Source organism: Phocoena phocoena, chromosome 7, assembly GCF_963924675.1.
Source record: "Phocoena phocoena chromosome 7, mPhoPho1.1, whole genome shotgun sequence".
NCBI lineage: Eukaryota > Metazoa > Chordata > Mammalia > Artiodactyla > Phocoenidae > Phocoena > Phocoena phocoena.
The window spans coordinates 44144644-44165907 of record NC_089225.1 but is presented as its reverse complement, the minus strand read 5'-3'; the positions used below and the strand labels follow the sequence as shown (position 1 = coordinate 44165907).

Here is a 21264-nt window from a genome sequence, read left to right as displayed (position 1 = left end):
ATTATGAAAACAGACTCTCAGAATACCAAAATGACAAAACAGAGTAATCAAGGTCTATTTAATAACAAATTAATTTTTCATTACATTTTATTAGATGCGCAACAACTCCAATTTGAAGGTGCTTTCTTACTTATTTGTACATTTTCGGTACTATCTCTTGTTGAGCTACAATATAAAAGTCTTCTACAGGCAGCTTCAGGGACCAATTAACTCCATTAAATTATATCCAGTTATGTAGTGAACTGAACCACTGCTGTCTGGGGCTGTCTGCAGCTGTGACAATTAGGAGATGGAGAGAGGCAGAAAGGGAGAGATTGATTTTAATATGTCACTGAAGCACACTGCAACAGCGTGTGTGACTTTCAAAATGGCCTTAAAATATTCCAAACTCAGGGAGTTTCCTTGTTCCTGAGTGGGAGTTGTCAGACTGTCTGGCAGCATTAGAAAGAGGCAGAGAAAAGCTGATGTCTATATTGTGTCCTCTAATAATAACATTCTGCCTCTTTGCGCCGTCTCCCCCTTAGAAAGATCCGTCTATTTGTTGTGAGGAGCGTGTGTGTTTGAGTGCTTTGCCTCCTCTTGTGCAGAGGGCATGATTTCACCTCTCATATCTCACCAAACTCACCAATCCGAAGGACACTAACCCTCCCAAGGTCACCTAGAAAATTAGTGTTGTGGCCTGGGGGGAACCGAACCCAGGTGTCCCCACTCCAGCCTTGTGGTTGGGCACTAAATCATTTTCCTTCTCTTGTGAAAAAAAAAAAAAAAAATCATTGGGCGGGGGGGGGGCGGGGGGCGGGAAGTGAGAGATGAATCAGATTTCCTCCTCTTTCCCCCTTACCTCCCCTCCCCCTTAAGGAGATAAAAACTCATGAAAGCAAACAAGGTGTCCACTCTGCAGTTCTTAAGTGCGTCCCCCCAAAGAAGGTGTCCACTCTGCAGTTCTTAAGCTGGGTCCCCCCCCCAGTCTACCCCCCACCCTCCACCCCCAACACAAAGCGATTCGGGCTCCCAAGGCTTCTGCCCGTCAAGCCTGGGAGGTGAGGAGTGGTTAAAACTCAGCCCTCACCTCCAGCCGGTCCCGGCTCCGCGGCGCCCAAGCCCCGCCCCCGCCCGCCCTTCCCCCACGGCCTCGGCACGCCAGCCCCTCTCCCCTCTCCCAATCGGGCGCACCCACCCCAGATGCCGCCTGGCACCGAGCGCAGCCGCCGCCGCCGCCGCCGCAGCAGCAGCACTTTCCACTTGTATTGATCACCTCCCGGCCCCGCTGAGCCTGCTCGCCGCAGCGGAGCGCGGCCAGCGCGCCAGCCCTTGGCAGCCCCGGAGCACTCGGGCTCCGGGAGGCAACTCCTTGCGAGCGCCCTGTCCGGGGTGCCCTCTGCGCTCTGCAGTGTCTTTCTCTCTGGGAGCAGAAGAAGGAGGAGGAGGAGAGGGAGGAGGAGGAGGAGGAGGACGTCTGGTCCGGGCTGAGAGGTGGAGCAGCGGCAGCAGCCGCCGCCGGAAAGGGAGAGGCAGGAGAGACCGAGACTTGGAAACCCCAAAGTACCCGCGACCCTGCACGGCAGGCTCCCTTCCAGCTTCATGGGCAAAGTGTGGAAACAGCAGATGTACCCTCAGTACGCCACCTACTACTACCCCCAGTATCTTCAAGCGAAGGTAAAGGGGCGCCGGGGGCGGGGGGCGCCGGGGGCGCGCGCGGCTCCGGTCCGGGAGGGGCACGCGGCGAGCCCCCGCCGCCTCCGGTGGAGTTGATGGAAGGTTACTAACTATAGCGCTGGCCTGGGCGAAGCCCGGCGGCGCGCGGGGCGGCGGCTGCCCGCGGAGCGGAGTGCTGGGATCGGGTTACAGAAAGCCGCGGGGGGAGAGACTAGACAGGAAAGAGCCGCCGGCCCCTTCCTGGCCCGGGAAGCGGGGAGGGTCGCGGGCCGAGCGGCGCCCCTCGCCGAGCCTTGGCTGCTCGGCCGCCGACGCCTGGGGCCCGCGGCAGCACCCACTGGCGGCGCGGATCTTCGAGCCCTTCTCCTGGGCCTCGCCCGGCGAGCAGTAACTCTCGGCTTCCCTCGGAGTGCCGCGGAGCCTCCCGCCCCCCGGGGACGCCCCTCAGCCTCCCGCGCGCGAGACAACTGGGGCTCGAGGCTGGGGACGGGACTTTTTCCTCCTCGCCTCCGGCCCTGCGCGCCCGCCCCTCGCCTTGATCTTTGTGCGGTGTGGCACTTCACCTGGTTACTGATTTCTACTTTTACGCTGTTGTTTTGGGTAGAAAAGTGGTCAAAGTTCACTCAGCGTTCATTGATGTCCCTTTTAATCTTCCCTGTGGCTTCTGCAAAGGAGGGACAATGGGCAGATTTCGATGCAGGGAAAGAAGTGACTTAGTGTTTAGTTTAGAGACATACTACCGTATATGTTTACCACAGATCGATTTCCAGTGGTGCTTTCTCAAAAACGGCCTTGGAGCACGCTTAGGTAACACAGCGGATGACATGTAGTCATACAAATTGCGACTGGCTTTCCAGGGACCCTGGGTACGTTGTTAGTGGGCCTATCCTATTTTGACAATAAGAATTTGATGCCTCCTGAACTCAGGAAAAAAAATATTGGGTCCATGAAGAGTGAGGGTTTCACTGCTTTGGAAGCTTTTCCCCACAGTTTGGGAGGGCAAAAGTTGGATGCACCAGACTTCTTCAGCAATTAGCATCTGTTATCTTGACTCCTGGTGCCCTTCTAGATCACAAAAGATGCAGCCTCTGAACTTTCTTTGGGAGGTTGTAATCATGCCCTGCTTGCTGGCAGAGGGCATTTCTGGCCTGGTGCAGAGAATCTCTGATTCAACCTTGATAAGCTTTTCTTTCTCACAAGTGTGTGTGGCCCATGTTACGTACCTACATCATAGTTTTGTATGTGTCCATGTAAAAAGGACACTTGTTAGCATAGAGACCTGAAATTTCTTAGCCCTCAAGGGCCTCATTTTCACCCCCCTCCCCATTTTCATTTTACTTTGGGTCGCCACAAAGCGGCAAGATGGTAGCAGCAAGGGTACCCATCATTCATTCTTGTGTGGTCGCTGCTGTATTTGTTTTCAGGGAGTGGAGGGAGGTACTCGTGTTTTGGTGAGCTACACTGTAAATATAAGTTGTTCAAAGAAATTTTGAAGTGTAATCAATGCTCTACCTTTTAGATATCATATATGTTTAATGCACTTGTTTAAATTATGCAGCATTGGGTACCTAAAGGACAGCCTATTCAACACTTAACTATATGAATAATAAATAACATACACTCAGGTGAAAAAGAAAAAAAGGCCATGTTTCTACAGGCATATTCACCTTAGTAATTTTTATGTACCATTAGTAAGTTAGAAACCAAATACATAGCATTTAATATAGCTAATGCAATGCCATTTGGCTCTTTTTGCCCCGTAAATAATTGAAGAGAGAGACAAACGGCAAGAGCCTGCTCTAGTAATTAGGGTCGGATCCCAGAAAGCTTTAGGGCCCATTTTCTGAAAGTGTGCTTCCTGCATAAAGCATTTAATATTGATTTGTGTTACGGTAAATGACATTCTCAAAACATATCTTGCTGTTTCTACTATGAAATCTGAAATCCTATTATTCTGAATCTCTTTGTTTCTGGAGAAAGACACACATACTCACTTGACCTATATAACTTGGTATTAAAGTTTGATAATTAAATCTAAATTCCCTGTTGTAAAGTATCTTGATTATCTCAGGAAGAGGCATCTCCTAAAATGTAAAGCGACTAGATGCAGATTTTAGGTAGCATAGTTCAGGACACATAGCCCTTTTTGTCTCCCGTATCTCATCTATCTCTTGGTCACATGGTATTGTGAGTCATTAAAAAAAATAGAGACCTGATTTGATTTGTAGTCAGTTTAAAAACAAGTGTTACCTAATCTACCTAAAGAGTTAATAAACTGACGTAGAATCTGTTGTCTACAGTGATGATCCTTGCCTCTGTGTGTGTGTATTTTAACCTTCCTGAAATATGGGATAGAAAACATCACTGTTTAAAGTACAGTGATGTGTTTGCTAGACAGAGTTGTTTTGAAACTTCTGTGTGGAAGCTCTATCAAAAACTGAGGGATGGCACGATCGTTTACCAAGTGATATTTGACTTAAACTTGTGATCAAGAGATGGATGTGTTTTGAATTGAAAAAGAATAAACGGATGGGATTTCTTTTCATTAGAAGGAATAGATACCAATGAAAATGGCACTTGAAAATGAGTTTTGTTGCCATACCGTAGAAAGTTAACATATGTCAAATCATTCTTCGTATGTTAATCATCCAGAGTCTTTTCAGAAAAATTTAGTAATTTTTCTCTATAAAAATATATTAGTTACTTCTGCGTTCTACTAACAGTCAACAACCAAAGGAGCCTGTGGAGCTGGATTACAGTGTGTGACCATATTGGTATGCTTTGTGCTTTGACAGAAAAAGATAATTATTAGAAAAAGTAATACAGCTGCATTAAACATAAAGTAAAGTTGAGGATGTTATAGAAAGGCAGGACATGGGTGGAAATGAAGGAGATTGCGAAATTTTTATAATGCCTTAGCGTAGAGTAACAGAGATTGCAAATAACCTGATTTTACACGCTTGTTGAGTTTTTTTGTATTTCTCCGTTAAGGGTGGTCTTATCACAGCAGGGTTCTCTTTATCACCTGACACATTCATTCTAAGATACAGGTTGATGTAGCTTCATAAATATAAGCATGTATTGTTCTAAAGGATTTTCTAAATTATTAAGTGACTTATGCCGTATTACTAAAAATTAAATTTGGTATCTACTTTTCAGATACACAGGAAAAATTCTGGTAACGTAACATTTTAATTAACATTTTGTGTGTAGACATTTTCACTTATTGCAAGGCAACCCTTGAATTCTGTTTGTTTCAAAGATATCATGATGTACATTACTGCCAATATGTGTATGCAAATATTTGTGGAAATCGAAATACTTATTCTAGTTCTTCTGAAGAAAGGGAAGTACAAAATGTTCTTTACATGGTTAGCTAATATTTCATACCAGCTACAAGCAGTTTGACACATTTGTGTCTTTATTCATAGTTATATTGTTTTGTGTACTAAAGAAATGTTCTACACTAGAGAAATGTTTGTTTCTAAAACAAATGTTTGTTTAAAAGCTATTTTTGTATAAGTGTATGCCAAAGAACATGCCTGAACCTAGCTTCAAAATCTGAAAAATAATGAGTAATATAATTTGGTATTCTATTAATGAAGCTACTAGAAAAAAAGCAGCTTTTCTGAATTGAATTTTTGGGTGCATTAACATTTTGTTGAATTCCTTAACTTTTCCTTAGTCATAGTCAAATGAATATTGTATCAATCTGTTTCTCCAGGAATGAGAGATCATGATTTGATACGTGGAACTACTGAGTAGATTAAGGTGAATTGGAGGTACAAGTGGCATGATATTAAAACTTGGGTTGCTCTGTGTCTTGAGAAGTAAGTACGTTTGTGAGATGAATAAAGTTTGCATAAATGCATCAATACAGTAATACAATATTTTACGTGATGAATATACCTTGTTTCCTTAAGTGAGCGGGGTACTGTGGCTATCTGGAAGTGGTGTTGGAAGGCTCAAGATCACGGAAATGCTAAAATCAAGGTGCATTATGATGAAATATTATAGCACCCTTCCCCTCGGATAGCCATTTCTTTTGAATTTCCATAATGCGTCTTATTTTTTTATATGTTGGGAGACAAATCTTATGCTCCTAGAATGGAACAGGGAAAGATAAGTGAAGAGAAGTAGGAAAGTATTCAGTCATTTAGTATCAGTATAACTAGCTATACCTTACATGTTTGGCAATCTTGGCTTCGAATTTAAATTCAGATATGGGCAATTTCCATGTAATACACTTTCAGGAAAGACATTTTTTTAAGCTTTACTGATATATCTCTCAGACTTTGTATTTTGCTTAACGGTTTTTTGGAACTTTTAACTTACCCCAGCTTACTTAATGAGTACTGAAATTTTAATAAGTCGTAGGTCTTTACACTAAAGACAAAGGGACCTTTTTCCCTTTTCTTTTTACTAAAGAGGGAGTTGCCAGGAAATAAAATTCTTTTTTTTCCCTATGTCTGCTTAACCAATAAAAATCATGTGAGGAAGATCAAGAATGGAGATAAAAATGATATGGACACCTAAATGTTGTTCATTCTTTTTAAAGATGAAGAATTTCTTGTCTAGTTTGTTTTTTATTGGATGCTCAGTTCCCTAAAGTTTATTTTCCCCAAGCATGGTGTCCTTATCCCACACCAAGTCTCTCTTCAAAGGCTATCAGCCCTCCCTATTTCCTTGCTTGATTTGCAGAACAGTAGGTGCTAAATAAGTGCTTGTTAGTGACTATTATTATTCTGAATAAGTACATGCAAAATTTTTTTAGACCAGAAAAAAATTATAGACCAAAATCTATAAATATAATAACTCAGCCTGATTTTCTAATGAAATCTCAATATAGTTTGATTTGAATGTTAATTTATTTTGTTCCTATAATGAAAACTTCAAACATTTTATGAAGTGAGTAAGATCCCTAAGATGAATCACATATCAATTGATCCGTGTTTAATTTATGGAATCAAAAGTGCCTTTTTTTTTGGCAGTCTTTATTAAAGAATATGGTGCCAGAAAAGACAACTCATAGTATTATATCAAAGAGGGAAATGTTACATGTGATGATTTGGTGACTCAGCCTGTCTTTGCCTCTTATTACTGGCCCCCACCAACAGGATTCAAACTTTTTTCTGCTTAATTTTCAAGAAAATCCTTATTTTTCAGAGTATTTCAGATGTGGTAAAAACATTTATTCATTTAATAGTTAATAACTAAAACATAAACTAGCGTTAAGGTGTTCAGAATTATAATTATCTCTGTTACTGAGTGTTGTATAACCCTAATATGACATTCAGCCACCTAGCTTTTTATCTCATTCATTGGGTATTATAGGAATATGCAGGAACATATCCAGTTGTTCTTACGTGGAAGTGTTTTATCCAATGTAGGACATTCAGCCACCTAGCTTTTTATCTCATTCATTGGGTATTATAGGAATAAGCAGGAACATATCCAGTTGTTCTTAAGTGGAAGTGTTTTATTCAATGTAACATCGCTTATTTTAAAGAAAGTGTAGTAATGATATGTCAGTGATTTAAATGCAGTGCCATAATATCTGGTACAAAATTAAACCATATATTCAAAATTGAACATTGGGCCTGGGGATGTTATGTGGAATGAATGTAAATGTTCTGGTTTCTCTGCTGTATCATTTTAACGAGTAAGTAGTAAAACCTGGTGGAACTCGGCTATTCCTCGGGAGAAGCAGCACTTGGATGATACAGACATTTACCACCGGGAGTTTCGTCAGATGGTACACAGCAAAATGTCTTCTTACATTGTGTGTGTCAAACACACATGCAAATTTGAGCATGCACACAAATTTGATAACAGAAACCAAATAATTTCTTAATCAGGTAGAAATGTGGGGAAAAGTGTAAAGAGAATGGTGACAGCCAAGCCAACAAACTGAATGTGTATCTCACATATTTGAATTCCTTATTTTTGCTTAATGCATCTAGTCTCCTTAACATAATTATATGACTATTTAAAATTTTCAAACAAACATTAGAAAATAAGTGTGTCAAAGATGGTGAGAGAGAAAAAGGGGGCAAAAATCAACATCTGGATCTCCTCGAGGAGAAAATGTTCAGCCTAAAACTGAACACTGTCATTCTCCATACATTGTCTTTTAGCTAATTCTTAAATGGATGCATTTACCATTTCAGAGGATGGAAAACAGCTTCTGGATGACAGATATGAAAACCTAGATTCTAAAAGAGATTAGATGCTTATATCAACAGCTAACTTACTTATAAAAACACACAAAATCAATGTCTGGTGGATGATTGCCTACAATGGCTGTAAATAACATCTGTATTCTGGAATTAGGCTAAATTTTAATCTGGTGTTTGTGGGAAATTGCTGAGGCTCATGAAGGGCTAAAATACTAACTAAGCGATCGTATTTCCTTAGTGACCCCAGAGCACCATTCTCTGCACTTGATATTAAGAAAGGTTAGGGAGTGTAATATCTGGTCCCTGCTCTCCAGCTGCCAGGGAAGACAGAATAGACACAATTCAAGACATAAGCAAAGAATATTTACGAAACAGTACATCCAGGAAGGCAGCATACCAACCAAGGGTCTGAGTGACAGGAAGGCACTCAGATCTATATGTGGGATTAAAAACAGTGCCATGTGTACTGTGAGAAAAAGTAAAGTGCTAATAAAAGTTCCAGTAAACCTGGGAATTTTAGAAAGAATTGGGCTTTAGATGAATGAATGAAAATTTCTTGAAATGATAATCACCATTGTTTTGTATATTTTCTGCTCTATAATCCTTTTATGACTACTTAGAACTTTAAAGAATATCACCTTTTTGTACTTCATGTTAACTCCTTCTCCTCAAAGTTTCGTATACAATTACCTTATTTTACATTATTATTTTTCCAGTTTTATGCTTATAAGTGTGCTATTAAACCCACCTATGAGGGTTGTGACAGGCCGAGAATATAATCCTTAAATGATGACATAATGGTTATATAGAAGTATTACATTTATTGTTTAAACCATTTGAAGTGATGTTTATTTCTCCTAATTTATTAGCCGCCTTTGGAGTTTTGTTATATTGCTAATTACATCTTTGTGGGCCTGCAATCTACATCTTGATAATGTGTCTATTGTGAGCTAGCATTTCTTCAGAAAAAAACAGATTTTTAAATTATTCCTGATCTTTCATGGTTATAGCTTTTTATTCTCTTTATTTGGTCATTATCTAGCTTTAATTCTTTTAAAATAAGCTGTTTACGCTGCAATGGAGCTAAGTCCTTCAGGAGTCATATTATCCTCTGGCCTCAGTGTGAGACACAGAACCGATCCCTCTGGCTACCCATTGAACAACAAGTGCTATTGGGCTGCTGGGTCCAGAAGAAGAGCAATTTCAGGGAAGGTTTTCGTGCAACAAAACTAGATCATTTCGTTGATATGATAAATAATTTTTACTGATCTTGAAGGAAAAATGCATCATCTTCCCAGCTGTGCAAGTGGGTGGGCCTTCTTTACATGATACTAGTTTTGTTTTTTATAAGCTGAAAAAGTTACTAATAAGAATGTGCAGAATTAGATGGATACATCATGGAATTCTGTGCTTTTTCTAAACTTGAGTTTCTTGGGGCGGGGAATCAAAGTTGCCGAAAAAGAATTTTAGATTATAAACTTACATTTCCATTATACTTAAGCCCCTCAAATGACACTATACTGTTTCCCCTGTTTAACACTTTTTAAACATGATGATTTTGAGACTTATAATTGGGAGTATGTTTGTGCTGGAAAACCGCTTAAACCCTTCCTCACCTGTAGAATAGCAGTGAAATATTTTCGCAGTTTGAAATAAAGTCTCAGATAAAATATTTGGTTACAAGGAAAAGTAAATCATATCATAAATTTGTAATACCACCAACTTTACCCTTGTCTTCTCAACAATAACTTGGATTCATCACCAAACAGGTTTTTGACAAATGCAGACATTTACAGAAAGAAAAATTTGCCAGTTTTTATTTTCAGGTCATTAACTGAAATACTCCCCAAACCCTCTCTGCTTCCTACAGAGCACAGCTTTGATTAATTGCATTGCTTTTAAAATGGAAGCCTTAAAAAAAAAATTCCTAGTCTCAGTTCTTAGGTTTTATTCTACATGATTATTTGCATACCTTTATTAACAACAACAACACAGAAAGAACTGGCTAGCAGAGAAACTTATATAGCTGAAATTCTATAGCTGGGCAAATGATATTTTTTAGAGCGCTATGTGATTTGTTCTGTGACTGGGTATACCTTATCTTACAAGCGAATTGTGTTTCCAACAGGTTTTGTTCCAGAAAGTTCACTTATCAATTATTTAGAACTTGAAACTCATCTAGTATATTTCATATATAAATTGTTATCTTTACTGATAGGGTCCCCAGCCAACCCATAAGAGCCTGTGAAAGTAACCCAGTTTATAATTCACATACACTTGTTCTGTACTGGTCCTACCATAGAACCAAATCATCACACAGGGACAGTGTTTCTTGGAGGAGGGGGGTGAGTATTCAGAGTTGGAATTCAGGGAACCCATCTTGGCCCCCTTTAGGGGACTGAGGAGTTTTCCCTAACTCACCTGAGGGGCAGTGAGAGGACGAGTTCCCTTAGTCCCTCAGAAGGGGCTTTGAGCTTCTAGGACTGGGGACCGGGTTTCGAGAAGAGATGGGAGGTGTGGCTTGTGGAGTCACGTGGGTCAGGGATTTGCGAAGCTGGGAGTTGTGGGTTCAGGAGCTTCTCGCTGAGTTAAGGCCCTGGGAGACGTCCTCGCTCCTCGCTCCTGAGACTAGCTCCCTGCTTACTTGTTTTCTTTCCCTGTGTTGGCCTCACTGATAATCTCTTGTTCCCTTTCCTCCTAGCCCACCCTCAATTTTCATAAAGCCGTCCCCGGCTATCTAAGAAGTAGGACTTTTCATCCCTAGCTCATCACTGACTAGATTACTACAGCCTCACAGGCTTTCCTTCTCTTCTCTAGCACGGAATCAAGCAAACAGCTCTTGAGACTGGTAACAAGAAGGATATCAAAAGACAAAGAAAACATTGTCCAATACCATCACTTCTCTTATTTTCACCAAGTCCTGGTCCAACAATGGTTCATAACTCTTAGGGGAACCTCAAACCTTGAGAATCTGAAGATGGCACATTCCCATTAACCTCAGATTTTTACTGAGACTCAGCCTGTAGAGCACACAGGTTAAGAATCCTACCCTGAAAGGAGGTCAAAAATGGAACCAGTCTATGCTTTAGAACACGGCTCAGACCATAGATCCCTTGGTATTTTGTTTCTGGATTGCGGCTTGACTCTGGGGTGAAGAGCTAGACAAAGCCCAAGGGCCTGCAGAGTAGGAATGGCAAGGGTCCAGGGGGTTGGGCAATCTCAAAGTGTGCTTCCTCTTTCCCGTCTCCTTTTCCGCCACTCCTTCCTTCCCCTTTCTCCTCCATTCCTGCTTCTACCTTTTCTTCTTGTGCAGTAACAGTAGTGCCACTGTGGACTGGCTTCTGGCCAGCTACACGTTTGTGTGCCCAGTGGTGAATCTGCCAGGGTGATGGCTGCATACAAGCTAGTCCCACTGCGTCTGCCCAAGTCAGGGACCAAGTGGGTCTGACTTAATTTGGCTCAAAAAAAATCTTTGCTACCTCTTAATGCTACAGATTATGATTAAGAATTTGCTAATTACAGTTCCCTCTTTGAATGGGATTTTCTTTCTGATTCCTTATCCAATTTTATATGGAAAATTTAAATAAAATTGTATTTGGTAATGTATAAGTGTTATAGAAGCACAGGCATGATGTAATACTTTGAACAAAAGAGAATATAATTAGCATAATAAAAAGTGTTTTGATGCCAAATGTGGGCTCTTAATGAGATTGGAACTTTAAATATGACATAGTGAAATGGTAAGCTGCATACGATTTTTCTGTACCCATAATAACATCTAAAATCATATGTAACCATTTTTTTCTGTTTCTTGAATATTTCACACAACTATTCTTTAAAAATAACCACGATATATTGTGTTTTTCTGATTGGCAAAAGACTAAAAAAAGGTGTGTTTCTTACTTGGTAGTAGTTCCTCAGATTTTAATTTTAATAGCAAAAATCTTAAGTGTTGATTTCGATTGCTTTTTTTAAAGAGTAGATTATATCTTAACGTATAAATAGGATTTCAAATGACAGTGTTCTTTTCTACCCCTCTATCTCTGTCACCAAATTCAAATTCATGTCTCAGCAGTTCGGGATGTTCTTCGGTGCATATCCTTTGAGCCTTCAAAATTTGATTTGACTGTGTGTTCTGACGATAGCTTGTTCAGATAAGCACACGGTGATCGTCATCTGTGTGTCTGGGCCCTAATGAACATCTGCTTTCTAGGGCGCCACAGGAGCACCTTTCTTTGTTTCCTCTTCCTTTGCCTTTTTGATTTGAATCTTGTTAAACCCTGCAAATGGGGTTGTTTTTCAGTATGCAAATACTCCCATCTCCCTTTTTGGAAAAGAAAAAAAAAAGCGCCAGATATTTTAAACATGAACGCGTTGGGAATTTAAAAGGAGTCTGCAGGAAGCAAGTGCACAGCTATAGTTCTACTCTTGACCACTCAGACATGTTGTACTAAAATCATCTAGCTGAGATCATAGAATTGGAGCTACCTGGTGGGCAATTTAATTAAATTCAACAAACACTGAGCAGGCATTGTATTAGGCCCTGGAAGGGGCAAATATGTAAATGAGGCATGATTCCTGCCATTGTGGAGCACGAGATAATTTTATTTACTTGTTTATTTAAAATTTTTATTTTAGGTAGAACATATATATAGTATAGCGCACACATTTTAAATATATAGATTGTTATGCTCGTGTAATGGCCACCCAGGTCACGCTATGACATTTCCAGCACCCAGAAAGCACCCTCATGCCCCTTCTCACAGTTTCCTCCCCAAAGGTATCCGCTAGTCTTACTTCTATCTTTGTAGATTGGTTTTGCCTATTCTTGTACTTCATAAAAATGAAGTCCTGGGCTTCCCTGGTGGCGCAGTGGTTGAGAGTCCGCCTGCTGATGCAGGGGACACGGGTTCGTGCCCCGGTCCGGGAAGATCCCACATGCCGCGGAGCGGCTGGGCCCGTGAGCCATGGCCGCTGAGCCTGCGTGTCCGGAGCCTGTGCTCTGCAGCGGGAGAGGCCACAACAGTGAGACGCCCGCGTACCGCAAAATAAATAAATAAATAAAGTCCTGTCGTATGTATCCTTTTGTGTCTGGCCTCCTTAGCTCATCATCATTTTGGTTTGATTCATCCATGTTCTTATATGTAGCAGTCGATTCTTTTTTTAATGCTATGTAGTATTCTATTAGAGAATATATCACATTCATTTATCTGTTTTACTGTTAATGGGCATTTGGATTATTTCAATTTGGAGCTGTTATGAATAAAATTGCTGTAATTATTCTTGTTCATATCGTTTGGTCAACATATGCATTTAGTCATAAGAGAGGAACTGGTAGGTCACATGATATGTGCATGTTCATCTAAAATGGTAGATATTACCATTTTCTAGTCCTACTGGCAAAGTGTGAGAAAGCTGTTTGCTCTGTATGTCACTAACATTTGGTATTGTCGGTCTTTTTAATTTTAGCCCTTCTGGTGGGTGGTATCTCATTATGGTTTTAATTTGTATTTCGCTGATGATTAATGATGTTGAGCACTTTTTCATATATTTATTGGCCAATTGGATCTCCTCTTTCGTGAAGTGTCTTTCAGATATTTTGCTCACTTCTTAAACATAACAGCTTTATTGAATATAATTCACATAACATAAAACTCAACCTTTTGCTCGCTTTTTAAAAAAATATCTTTATTGGAATATAATTGCTTTACAATGGTATGTTAGCTTCTGCTTTATAACAAAGTAAATCAGCCATGCATATACCTATAGCCCCATATCCCCTCCCTCTTGCATCTCCCTCCCAACCTCCCTATCCCACCCCTCTAGGTGGTCACAAAGCACCGAGCTGATCTTCCTTTGCTATGCGGCTGCTTCCCACTAGCTATCTATTTTACATTTGGTAGTATATATAAGTCCATGCACTCTCTCACTTTGTCCCAGCTTACCCTTCCCCCTCCCCGTGTCCTCAAGTCTATTCTCTATGTCTGTGTCTTTATTCCTGTCCTGCCCCTAGGTTCTTCAGAACCTTTTTTTTTTTTTTTTAGATTCCATGTATATGTGTTAGCATACAGTATTTGTTTTTCTCTTTCTGACTTACTTCACTCTGTGTGACAGACTCTAGGTCCATCTACCTCACTACAAATAACTCAATTTCGTTTCTTTTTATGGCTGAGTAATATTCCATTGTATATGTGCCACATCTTCTTTAGCCATTCATCTGTCAATGGACACTTAGATTGCTTCCATGTCCTGGCTATTGTAAATAGAGCTGCAATGAACGTTGTGGTACATGACTCTTTTTGAATTATGGTTTTCTCAGGGTATATGCCCAGTAGTGGTGTTGCTGGGTCGTATGGTAGTTCTAGTTTTAGTTTTTTAAGGAACCTCCATACTGTTCTCCATAGTGGCTGTATCAATTTACATTCCCACCAACAGTGCAAGAGGGTTCCCTTTCTTGCTTTTTATATGGGGTTGTCCTTTTTATCGGTTGTAGGTTTTTAAATAAAGTCTGGATGCAAATCGTTCATCAGATATATATGTGTGAGAGTATCTCCTCCCAATTTTCAGTTTTCCCTTTCATTATCTGATTACTATCTTTTAATAAATAAAGTTCTTAATTTTAATGAAGTTCAGTTTATGATTTATGTTCACCACTTTTTGTGTCTGTTTTAGAAATCATTGCTTACTTTAAGGTCATGAAGTTATATTCCTATCTTTTCTTCCAGGAACTGTATTTTATCTTTCACATTTAGCTCTGCAATCCATTTCTAATTAATTTTTGTGTTTGTGGATAGGGTCAAGATTCATTTCCCTCCCATATGAATATCTAATTGATCCAGCAGCATTTATTGAAAAGACATTTTCGTTTTCCCCTTTGAATTTCAGTGCCGCCTTTTTTGTAAACAGGTGACCACATTTACGTGTTTCTTTTTCTGGACTTTTTGTTTGGCTCTCTATGTATTCTTGTGTCAATACTACCTGGTATTAATTACCAGAGCAATATATTAACTGTGTATTCTTCAAAGTGGCCTTAACTATTCTAGATCTTCTACCTTTTAAAATAAATTTTAGAATAAGCTTATCAATTTTCATAAAAAAAGAAATCTGATAGAATTTTTATTGGACTGACATTAAGTCTATACATCAATATTGGGAGAAATGATATCGTCCAGTCCTTCTTAATCCTCAGCAATTAAGTCAAGTTTGGGGTTTGAGAGGGGGTGGTGGTGGTAATTATGACATCACAAGTACATTTGGCAAAATCAGTTCTGATTTTCGAAAGATTTATCCAAATATATCGTCTTTTTAATGTTACTCATTTATTAGAAAGATCCTTTATCCTATGATTTGCTTAAACCCTTAAATAAATTGCACTTTAAAGGATTATAAATAATCCATCTAAAAATTCAAGTTACACACCTCAGTGTTGGTTACTATGCAGAGAGAGTGTCATTGTATATAATTTCATGTAATCTGTAAGAAGGATATCTCTTCTTATTTATTTATGAACTTACCACTTTTAAGTAACTGATAATAAAACACAATGGAAAATTATTGTTTTAAATGCTTATTTCTTAAATACAGCCAATGATTTCTTCAAAATTTATAGTATGATAGTTGGCATAGACTCTAAGAAAATAATTCTTTTGAAGGGCGAGAGAGAATATTCATTATCAGGTAAAAATTAATTTTGAAAAGTAGCTTATAACTGAAACTTCCCCCTTAAGAACAGATGACATGCTTTTTGATTTTTCTTGAATGCATCTCAAAATGTAACTGTTTCTCCTTTATATTCTTTATTCTCCCTTTGAGACTTCATTTATTTGATAATGTGTCATCCAATCACCTTGTGTGATATAAGCATAATAATCAGCTGAAAATTAGTTTGTGTTTGGAGAATTTACTAACATCCCCTGTGATTTTTTTTTTTTTTTTAAATATACCCTGGATATTGTGAAAACAAAGTCTGGGAATAGCTGTGCTTAGAAAGCAATAGGACATGCTGCTCTATGGGCTTCTGTTCCTTCAAACTTTTTCTTAGATGCTCTAGAAATCTCATATATATATTTTTCATGCTTTATATTTAAGGTTTTTAAGCTTTGATTACTGCCGACTTCAGCCAGCCAAAAACAACTACATAGAACTTTCAAAGCTTATTAGTTCTGGCTAGGTTAGCTTGGGTTGAGTAGGAGGTTGAATAGGTGACTTCTGAAGTCCCTTTCAACTCTAAATTTTATGATTCTGGTAATGTATAACATCCAAGAATCACAGAATGTTAGAACTAGAAGGAACTTGAAGATAATCTGATCCAAGCCACTCACTTTCCAGATGAGGAAAGCTACCCAAAGTGAAGAGACAGGAGTAGAGTTCCAGAGCCGGGGGGGGGGGGGGGGGGGGGGGGGGGTGGGGGGGGGTGGGGGGGAGTGACAGGAGGGCCAGACCTCACATGACTGGCCAGTGCTGTGAACTGAAGGAGGGAAGGAAGAAAGAAGGCAGGCCACACACAGGTTTAGCAGCTATTCCAGGAAACTTATCAGAGGTTGGACTGGGGTGTGAATGGGGCCAGCGTCACCAGCTGGTTTCTGACTGGAAACCAATCGTGGTCACCCTGCCGGCCAGACTCCTGCGCTTCCTTCCCAGAGCGCGGCCCCTTCTCCTAGTTTGCCACAACAGTGTCCAGATCTGATTCTGCTTTGTTCTGTTTTTAACCCTACAGGTTAGCTGGGTAGTGCTACCGTAGCTGGGCCCTGCTCATCCTCCATGGCTTCTGGCCCATTCAAGGCCATGTCTCCTTCTGGATTCTTCCTTTACCACATTGCTAAGGGTCTTTGTTTTCATAGCCCTGGGTCTGGGGCCAAAACCCTTTCACTTTTTCAGCACGCCTGGAGCCTTCCCACACTAGAAGGATACACTCCAATCTACTTCATTCTCGCTAAACTTTCTCCGTCCTGCCATCACTACCTGCTGTAACCTGTTTGGTCACCAAAACGACAACAGTACAACAACAACAGTACAACCCAGAGAGGCTCTGATTAAGCACCTCCTTTCTTTGTTGAAGCCAACCCTCTCTTTCAGCACTCTGATGGGAACCACTTTCTTCCTAATGCCAAGCACTCCAGTTAGTCTCTAGTATCTCTTGTTTTTTTCATGAGTTGTTTGAACACAGTTGACAGCCTTCTGCATTTATATAGGATCAGGTTTCAGGAGCTCCCTTTTAGTCAATTACGTGGAAGACCTCAGAGAAAGAAAACACACAGTAGGAGGCATCAACAGGTCCATTGTGCTACTTGGATACAGCTTTTCCCTCATGCTGTTTGGATCATATACTCATTAAATACATTAGCTGGAAAGAACATGCCTGGCCATATGCCTCACTTTAGGGAAATCAAATACAGGAGAAATTGGGATATCGTAAGCAAATAAGAGAGCATGACTTTCCCACAGTTTACAAAACGTTCTCCAGTGAAAATGCCTCCCTAAGTTCATTTACATATTTCTAAGTCTTTGACAGAAAGTATAATTTAAAGTCGAGCCATCAGGAGCCATGGCCTATTAAAGAGTAATTAGATATTAAGAGAAATAGTTTGTGAAATAATTTCTTAAGTCAGTTGGAAAGGGTGAGTTTATTTTGTCGTATTAGATTTACAACCAACTTCTGAGGAATGCATGATTGAGCAGAGGCACAGCTGTAGGAGCCTTTTGTGTTTGTTTTGTTTTGTTTCTCACTGCTTCAAAAACCCTCAGTGCTGATTGGTTCAAACCTTTTGGTTTTCCTCCTACTAGTGTGTGTAATCATGACTGGTAAACTCTGGAAGCCATGCCATGCACAGAAGGAAATGACAGAAAGGCCTGTGGGTGATTTAAAATCATCATATTAGGGCCTCTATGTTATCTGTAAGGAAAACAAATTGTTTGTGGACCATTATTAGTTGATAAGGGTCACAGTCAAGGTTTCCAGGGTGGTGGTGTTTTTAAAGATTGGGGAGAGACGTGCCTTTTTAAAACATCTTAGGGTGCCTCTTTTACAGAGCAGTTGATTTCTTGGGCCAGAAAGTTCTCTCAGGTGGAGTGAGTGAATCATCTTTAAACAACATGTTGCAGAGCAAAACGAAATGAAACAAAAAAACACCATGTTGCTCCAACATATTTGGCTATTAATAATGTGTGTGTGTAAATTGCTCTGAGTCTTTCCCAAAACACAGTGGTAGCTTTGTGTTTGAATTTCCTTTACTTATTTAATTATTGCAGGAAAGATGGGCCTGCTTGACACTTTAGAAGTCATGTACATTGTTCATCTAAGTTAAAAACATATGTATTCCATCAGAGTGACTTAAAAGAAAGTCAGGGTTCCAGTAAGCACAGGAGTAATTATTATCCTTAGAAACAGGGAATTTTTTTCTGATCCAAGTTTACTTCCTAAACTAAATGTTTCTGTTTTTAGTAACCTTTTATCTAACTTTTTCAATATGTCAGGAAGCTTTTGAGCAAAGTTTACTCACATTTTAAAGAATGTACAGGCCTATTAAGGCAGATATATCCAGTTCTGCATTGGTTATTATATGCTCACTCTTGGGCAGCTGATAAAATCTCATTTTTAGGATGTTTAAAATATGGGGACATAAGAGTTTACTAATTTGATCTTTCCTCATTCCTTATTATATGTTAACTTTCACTAAGTGGAATTTCATTCAGACTATATGTAATAAATTTACATTATAATGTAATATAATTTACATGTTGGGAGATAAGATGGAACAAGTCAGAGAATATCAGGAAAGAAAAAGCATAGCATGAAGTTTTATGTGTATTTAAACTGAACTTAGCAGCAGTTTAATGTATCATTTTGTTAACAGTAATTTGTGTGTATGTTGTCTCCTTTATAAGAATGTAAGACTCTTAAGACAAGAAATATACCTTGTTCATTCTTGTGCCTATTACAATGCTCTGCACAATGGTAGGTAGTTAAGTAAATGTTTATTAAATTGAATCCATGTCTATTGTTTACTAATATGCTAAAGAGAATTATGAAGCACAGCCAGAATTCTTTAGGGGTGAAATGCTAATGCTTAAAATACACACATGATTAGGATAAAAATGGGTTTTTAGTCTAAATGACCTAAATAATTTTCTCAATCTGTAGCTTTACTATTAGACTCCTTGTATGTGCCTAGAAGGCCATCACTACTATTAAGCTAGTTTGTCATTGTCATATAAGCATTTCATGAAGTACAAAAACAAAATATTCAAGTTAAATATAACAAATGTAATGTGTATAGAAATGAGAGGCCTGGGCTTCCCTGGTGGCGCAGTGGTTAAGAATCTGCCTGCCAATGCAGGGGACACGGGTTTGAGCCTTGGTCCGGGAAGATTCCACATGCCCGTGCGCCACAACTACTGAGCCTGTGCTCTACAGCCTGCGAGCCACAGCTATTGAAGCCTGTGAGCCACAACTACTAAAGCCCGCGCGCCTAGAGCCCGTGCTCTGCAACAAGAGAAGCCACTGCAATGAGAAGCCCGTGCACCACAATGAAGAGTAGCCCCGCCTCGCCACAACTAGAGAAAGCCTGCGTGCAGCAACCAAGACCCAATGCAGCCAAAAATAATAAATAAATTAAATAAATAAATTTTTAAAAAAAGAAATGAGAGGCCCATTAAAATGAAAATTTTATTTGTAATTTTTTGAATAACATATGGATGGGGCATTATTATTGAAAAGCAATTAAATATTTTAAAAGGGCTACATTTCTAAGAACGATATTTTTTAGGATTAGCTGGAGGTCTCTAAGGGCCTAGAATTGTGTCTGGAAGGGTTTGTGATTATAGTTGTCAGGGTTTTGACAGGAAACATATCGCGTACTCAAACTCGGTATTCAAGAGATGTATAATAAACAAGGATATTTACAAATGTGTTGGCAGGACTTAGGGAAACCAAAAACGGATAATGACATGTTCTGAGGCCAGCAAAAGATGGGTATTTTTACTACACAGGGTCTGAAGGGCTAGAGGTGGGAGCAGTTCCCAGAAGCTAGAAGGGTAACCCTGCGAAGAGGGCTGCCTGAGAGGAGCGGTGACCTTAGCTGAGGACCAAGGCCAACCTAGGCTGGGCAGACATCCCTCACTTTCCTCCCATTTTTGGATCTCCTGAGAGTGCCTCCAATTGGAAACCGTAGGAAGCCAGAGGGAGGAGGATCCCTCTGATGCAGGGCATTATGGGTCAGCTTCTCAGGGCACAGAATAGGGTAGAGAAGGTGGAGAGGCAAATGGAGGAATGGGGATCGGTAAATATTTGTCAAATAAATAAATGGCTGCTTACTACTTAATGAATAGCTTTCTTTTTCTTTCAATTAACTGTGCTACTTATTGCCTTCTTAAAAATCTGCATTATTCCTTGATTGAGATAAGCAGTATTTAGTAGAGTGCCTACTATGTGCAAAGCATTTTGCCAGGCCTGTTGCTATCAATAGCAGATAACTTTCTAAGAAAATTGTCTGCTAGTGGAGTTGTACCTTGCTTTACACAATAGATATTGAAAACAACTAAACAAGTGTTGACATTAAATACTTTGAAATGACATTATAAAGTAATCCAAAGCACCTCATTTCAAGTAAATTTGGGAAGCTTGCTCTTTAAAGCAGTCCTTTAGTGCAGCTCTGTCCAGTAGAACTTTCCACAATTATGGGAGTGTTCTATATCTGCATTGTCTGATGCAGTGTCCACTGGCCCCGTGGAGGCTACTAAGCACTTAAAATTTGGCTTGTGTGACTGAGACGCTAAATTAAAAATGTTTAGCCACATGTGGCTAGTAGCTCTCATATTGGGCAATACAGCTGTAGTAAATTGTTAAGGAAGTATGGGCTACCTGATTTAATTTTTGTGGGAAATCCATTTTGAAGTAAGAAGTTGGATCCTGCCTTTACAGATTTTCAGATTGCTAGTCTCCATGTATAGGAACCCTGCAAATACTGGTGACCAGAATGTAAAGGGAAAAGAAATCAAAAGCACCCAAGATGGAGTTGGTCCTAAAGCTTTTTGGCTAGTAAAAGTAAAGCATAAGATGCAAAAACCCTTTTATGTTATATAGTATATGCTTTTACAAATGTAGGTTATGTTTATTTAGACTGAGTTATGTTTAAAAATAGACCACTGTGTCCAGGTTTCTCATCATTAAAAAGTCTACTTCAATTACAAAACAATACATTTATTTCCATAATGTAGATATTTTGTACCATACTAGTCGCTTCCATTCTTAGCCAATTGGTTACAAAGAAGATATTCAAAGAATGAAGCTAGGAAGTCTAGTATGTATCCAGCTAGAAGAAAATATGACTAATGATATATTAAAAGTGTATATATCTTCTCTTTAAATCTTGATATTTAGAGTTTCATTTTTTGTTTATTTTCTTGGGTTTACTGTGTATATATATATATT

The 21264-nt window shown here is 39.6% G+C and overlaps 1 protein-coding gene across 2 annotated transcripts in view; it reads left to right on the top strand.

Annotated features, from left to right (window-relative positions):
• Positions 1-1181: 1181 nt before the first annotated feature.
• The window catches only part of RBMS1 (RNA binding motif single stranded interacting protein 1), a 211320-nt gene continuing 191237 nt past the window's right edge, over positions 1182-21264 (top strand). Inside the window, exon 1 of one of the 2 annotated variants that reach the window (XM_065881183.1) lies at positions 1182-1656. In XM_065881183.1, the coding sequence (XP_065737255.1) occupies positions 1582-1656 (75 nt within the window). In that variant the 5' untranslated portion in view covers positions 1182-1581. The remainder of the gene's footprint in view (positions 1657-21264) is intronic. The other variant, XM_065881181.1, reaches the window with a different exon arrangement.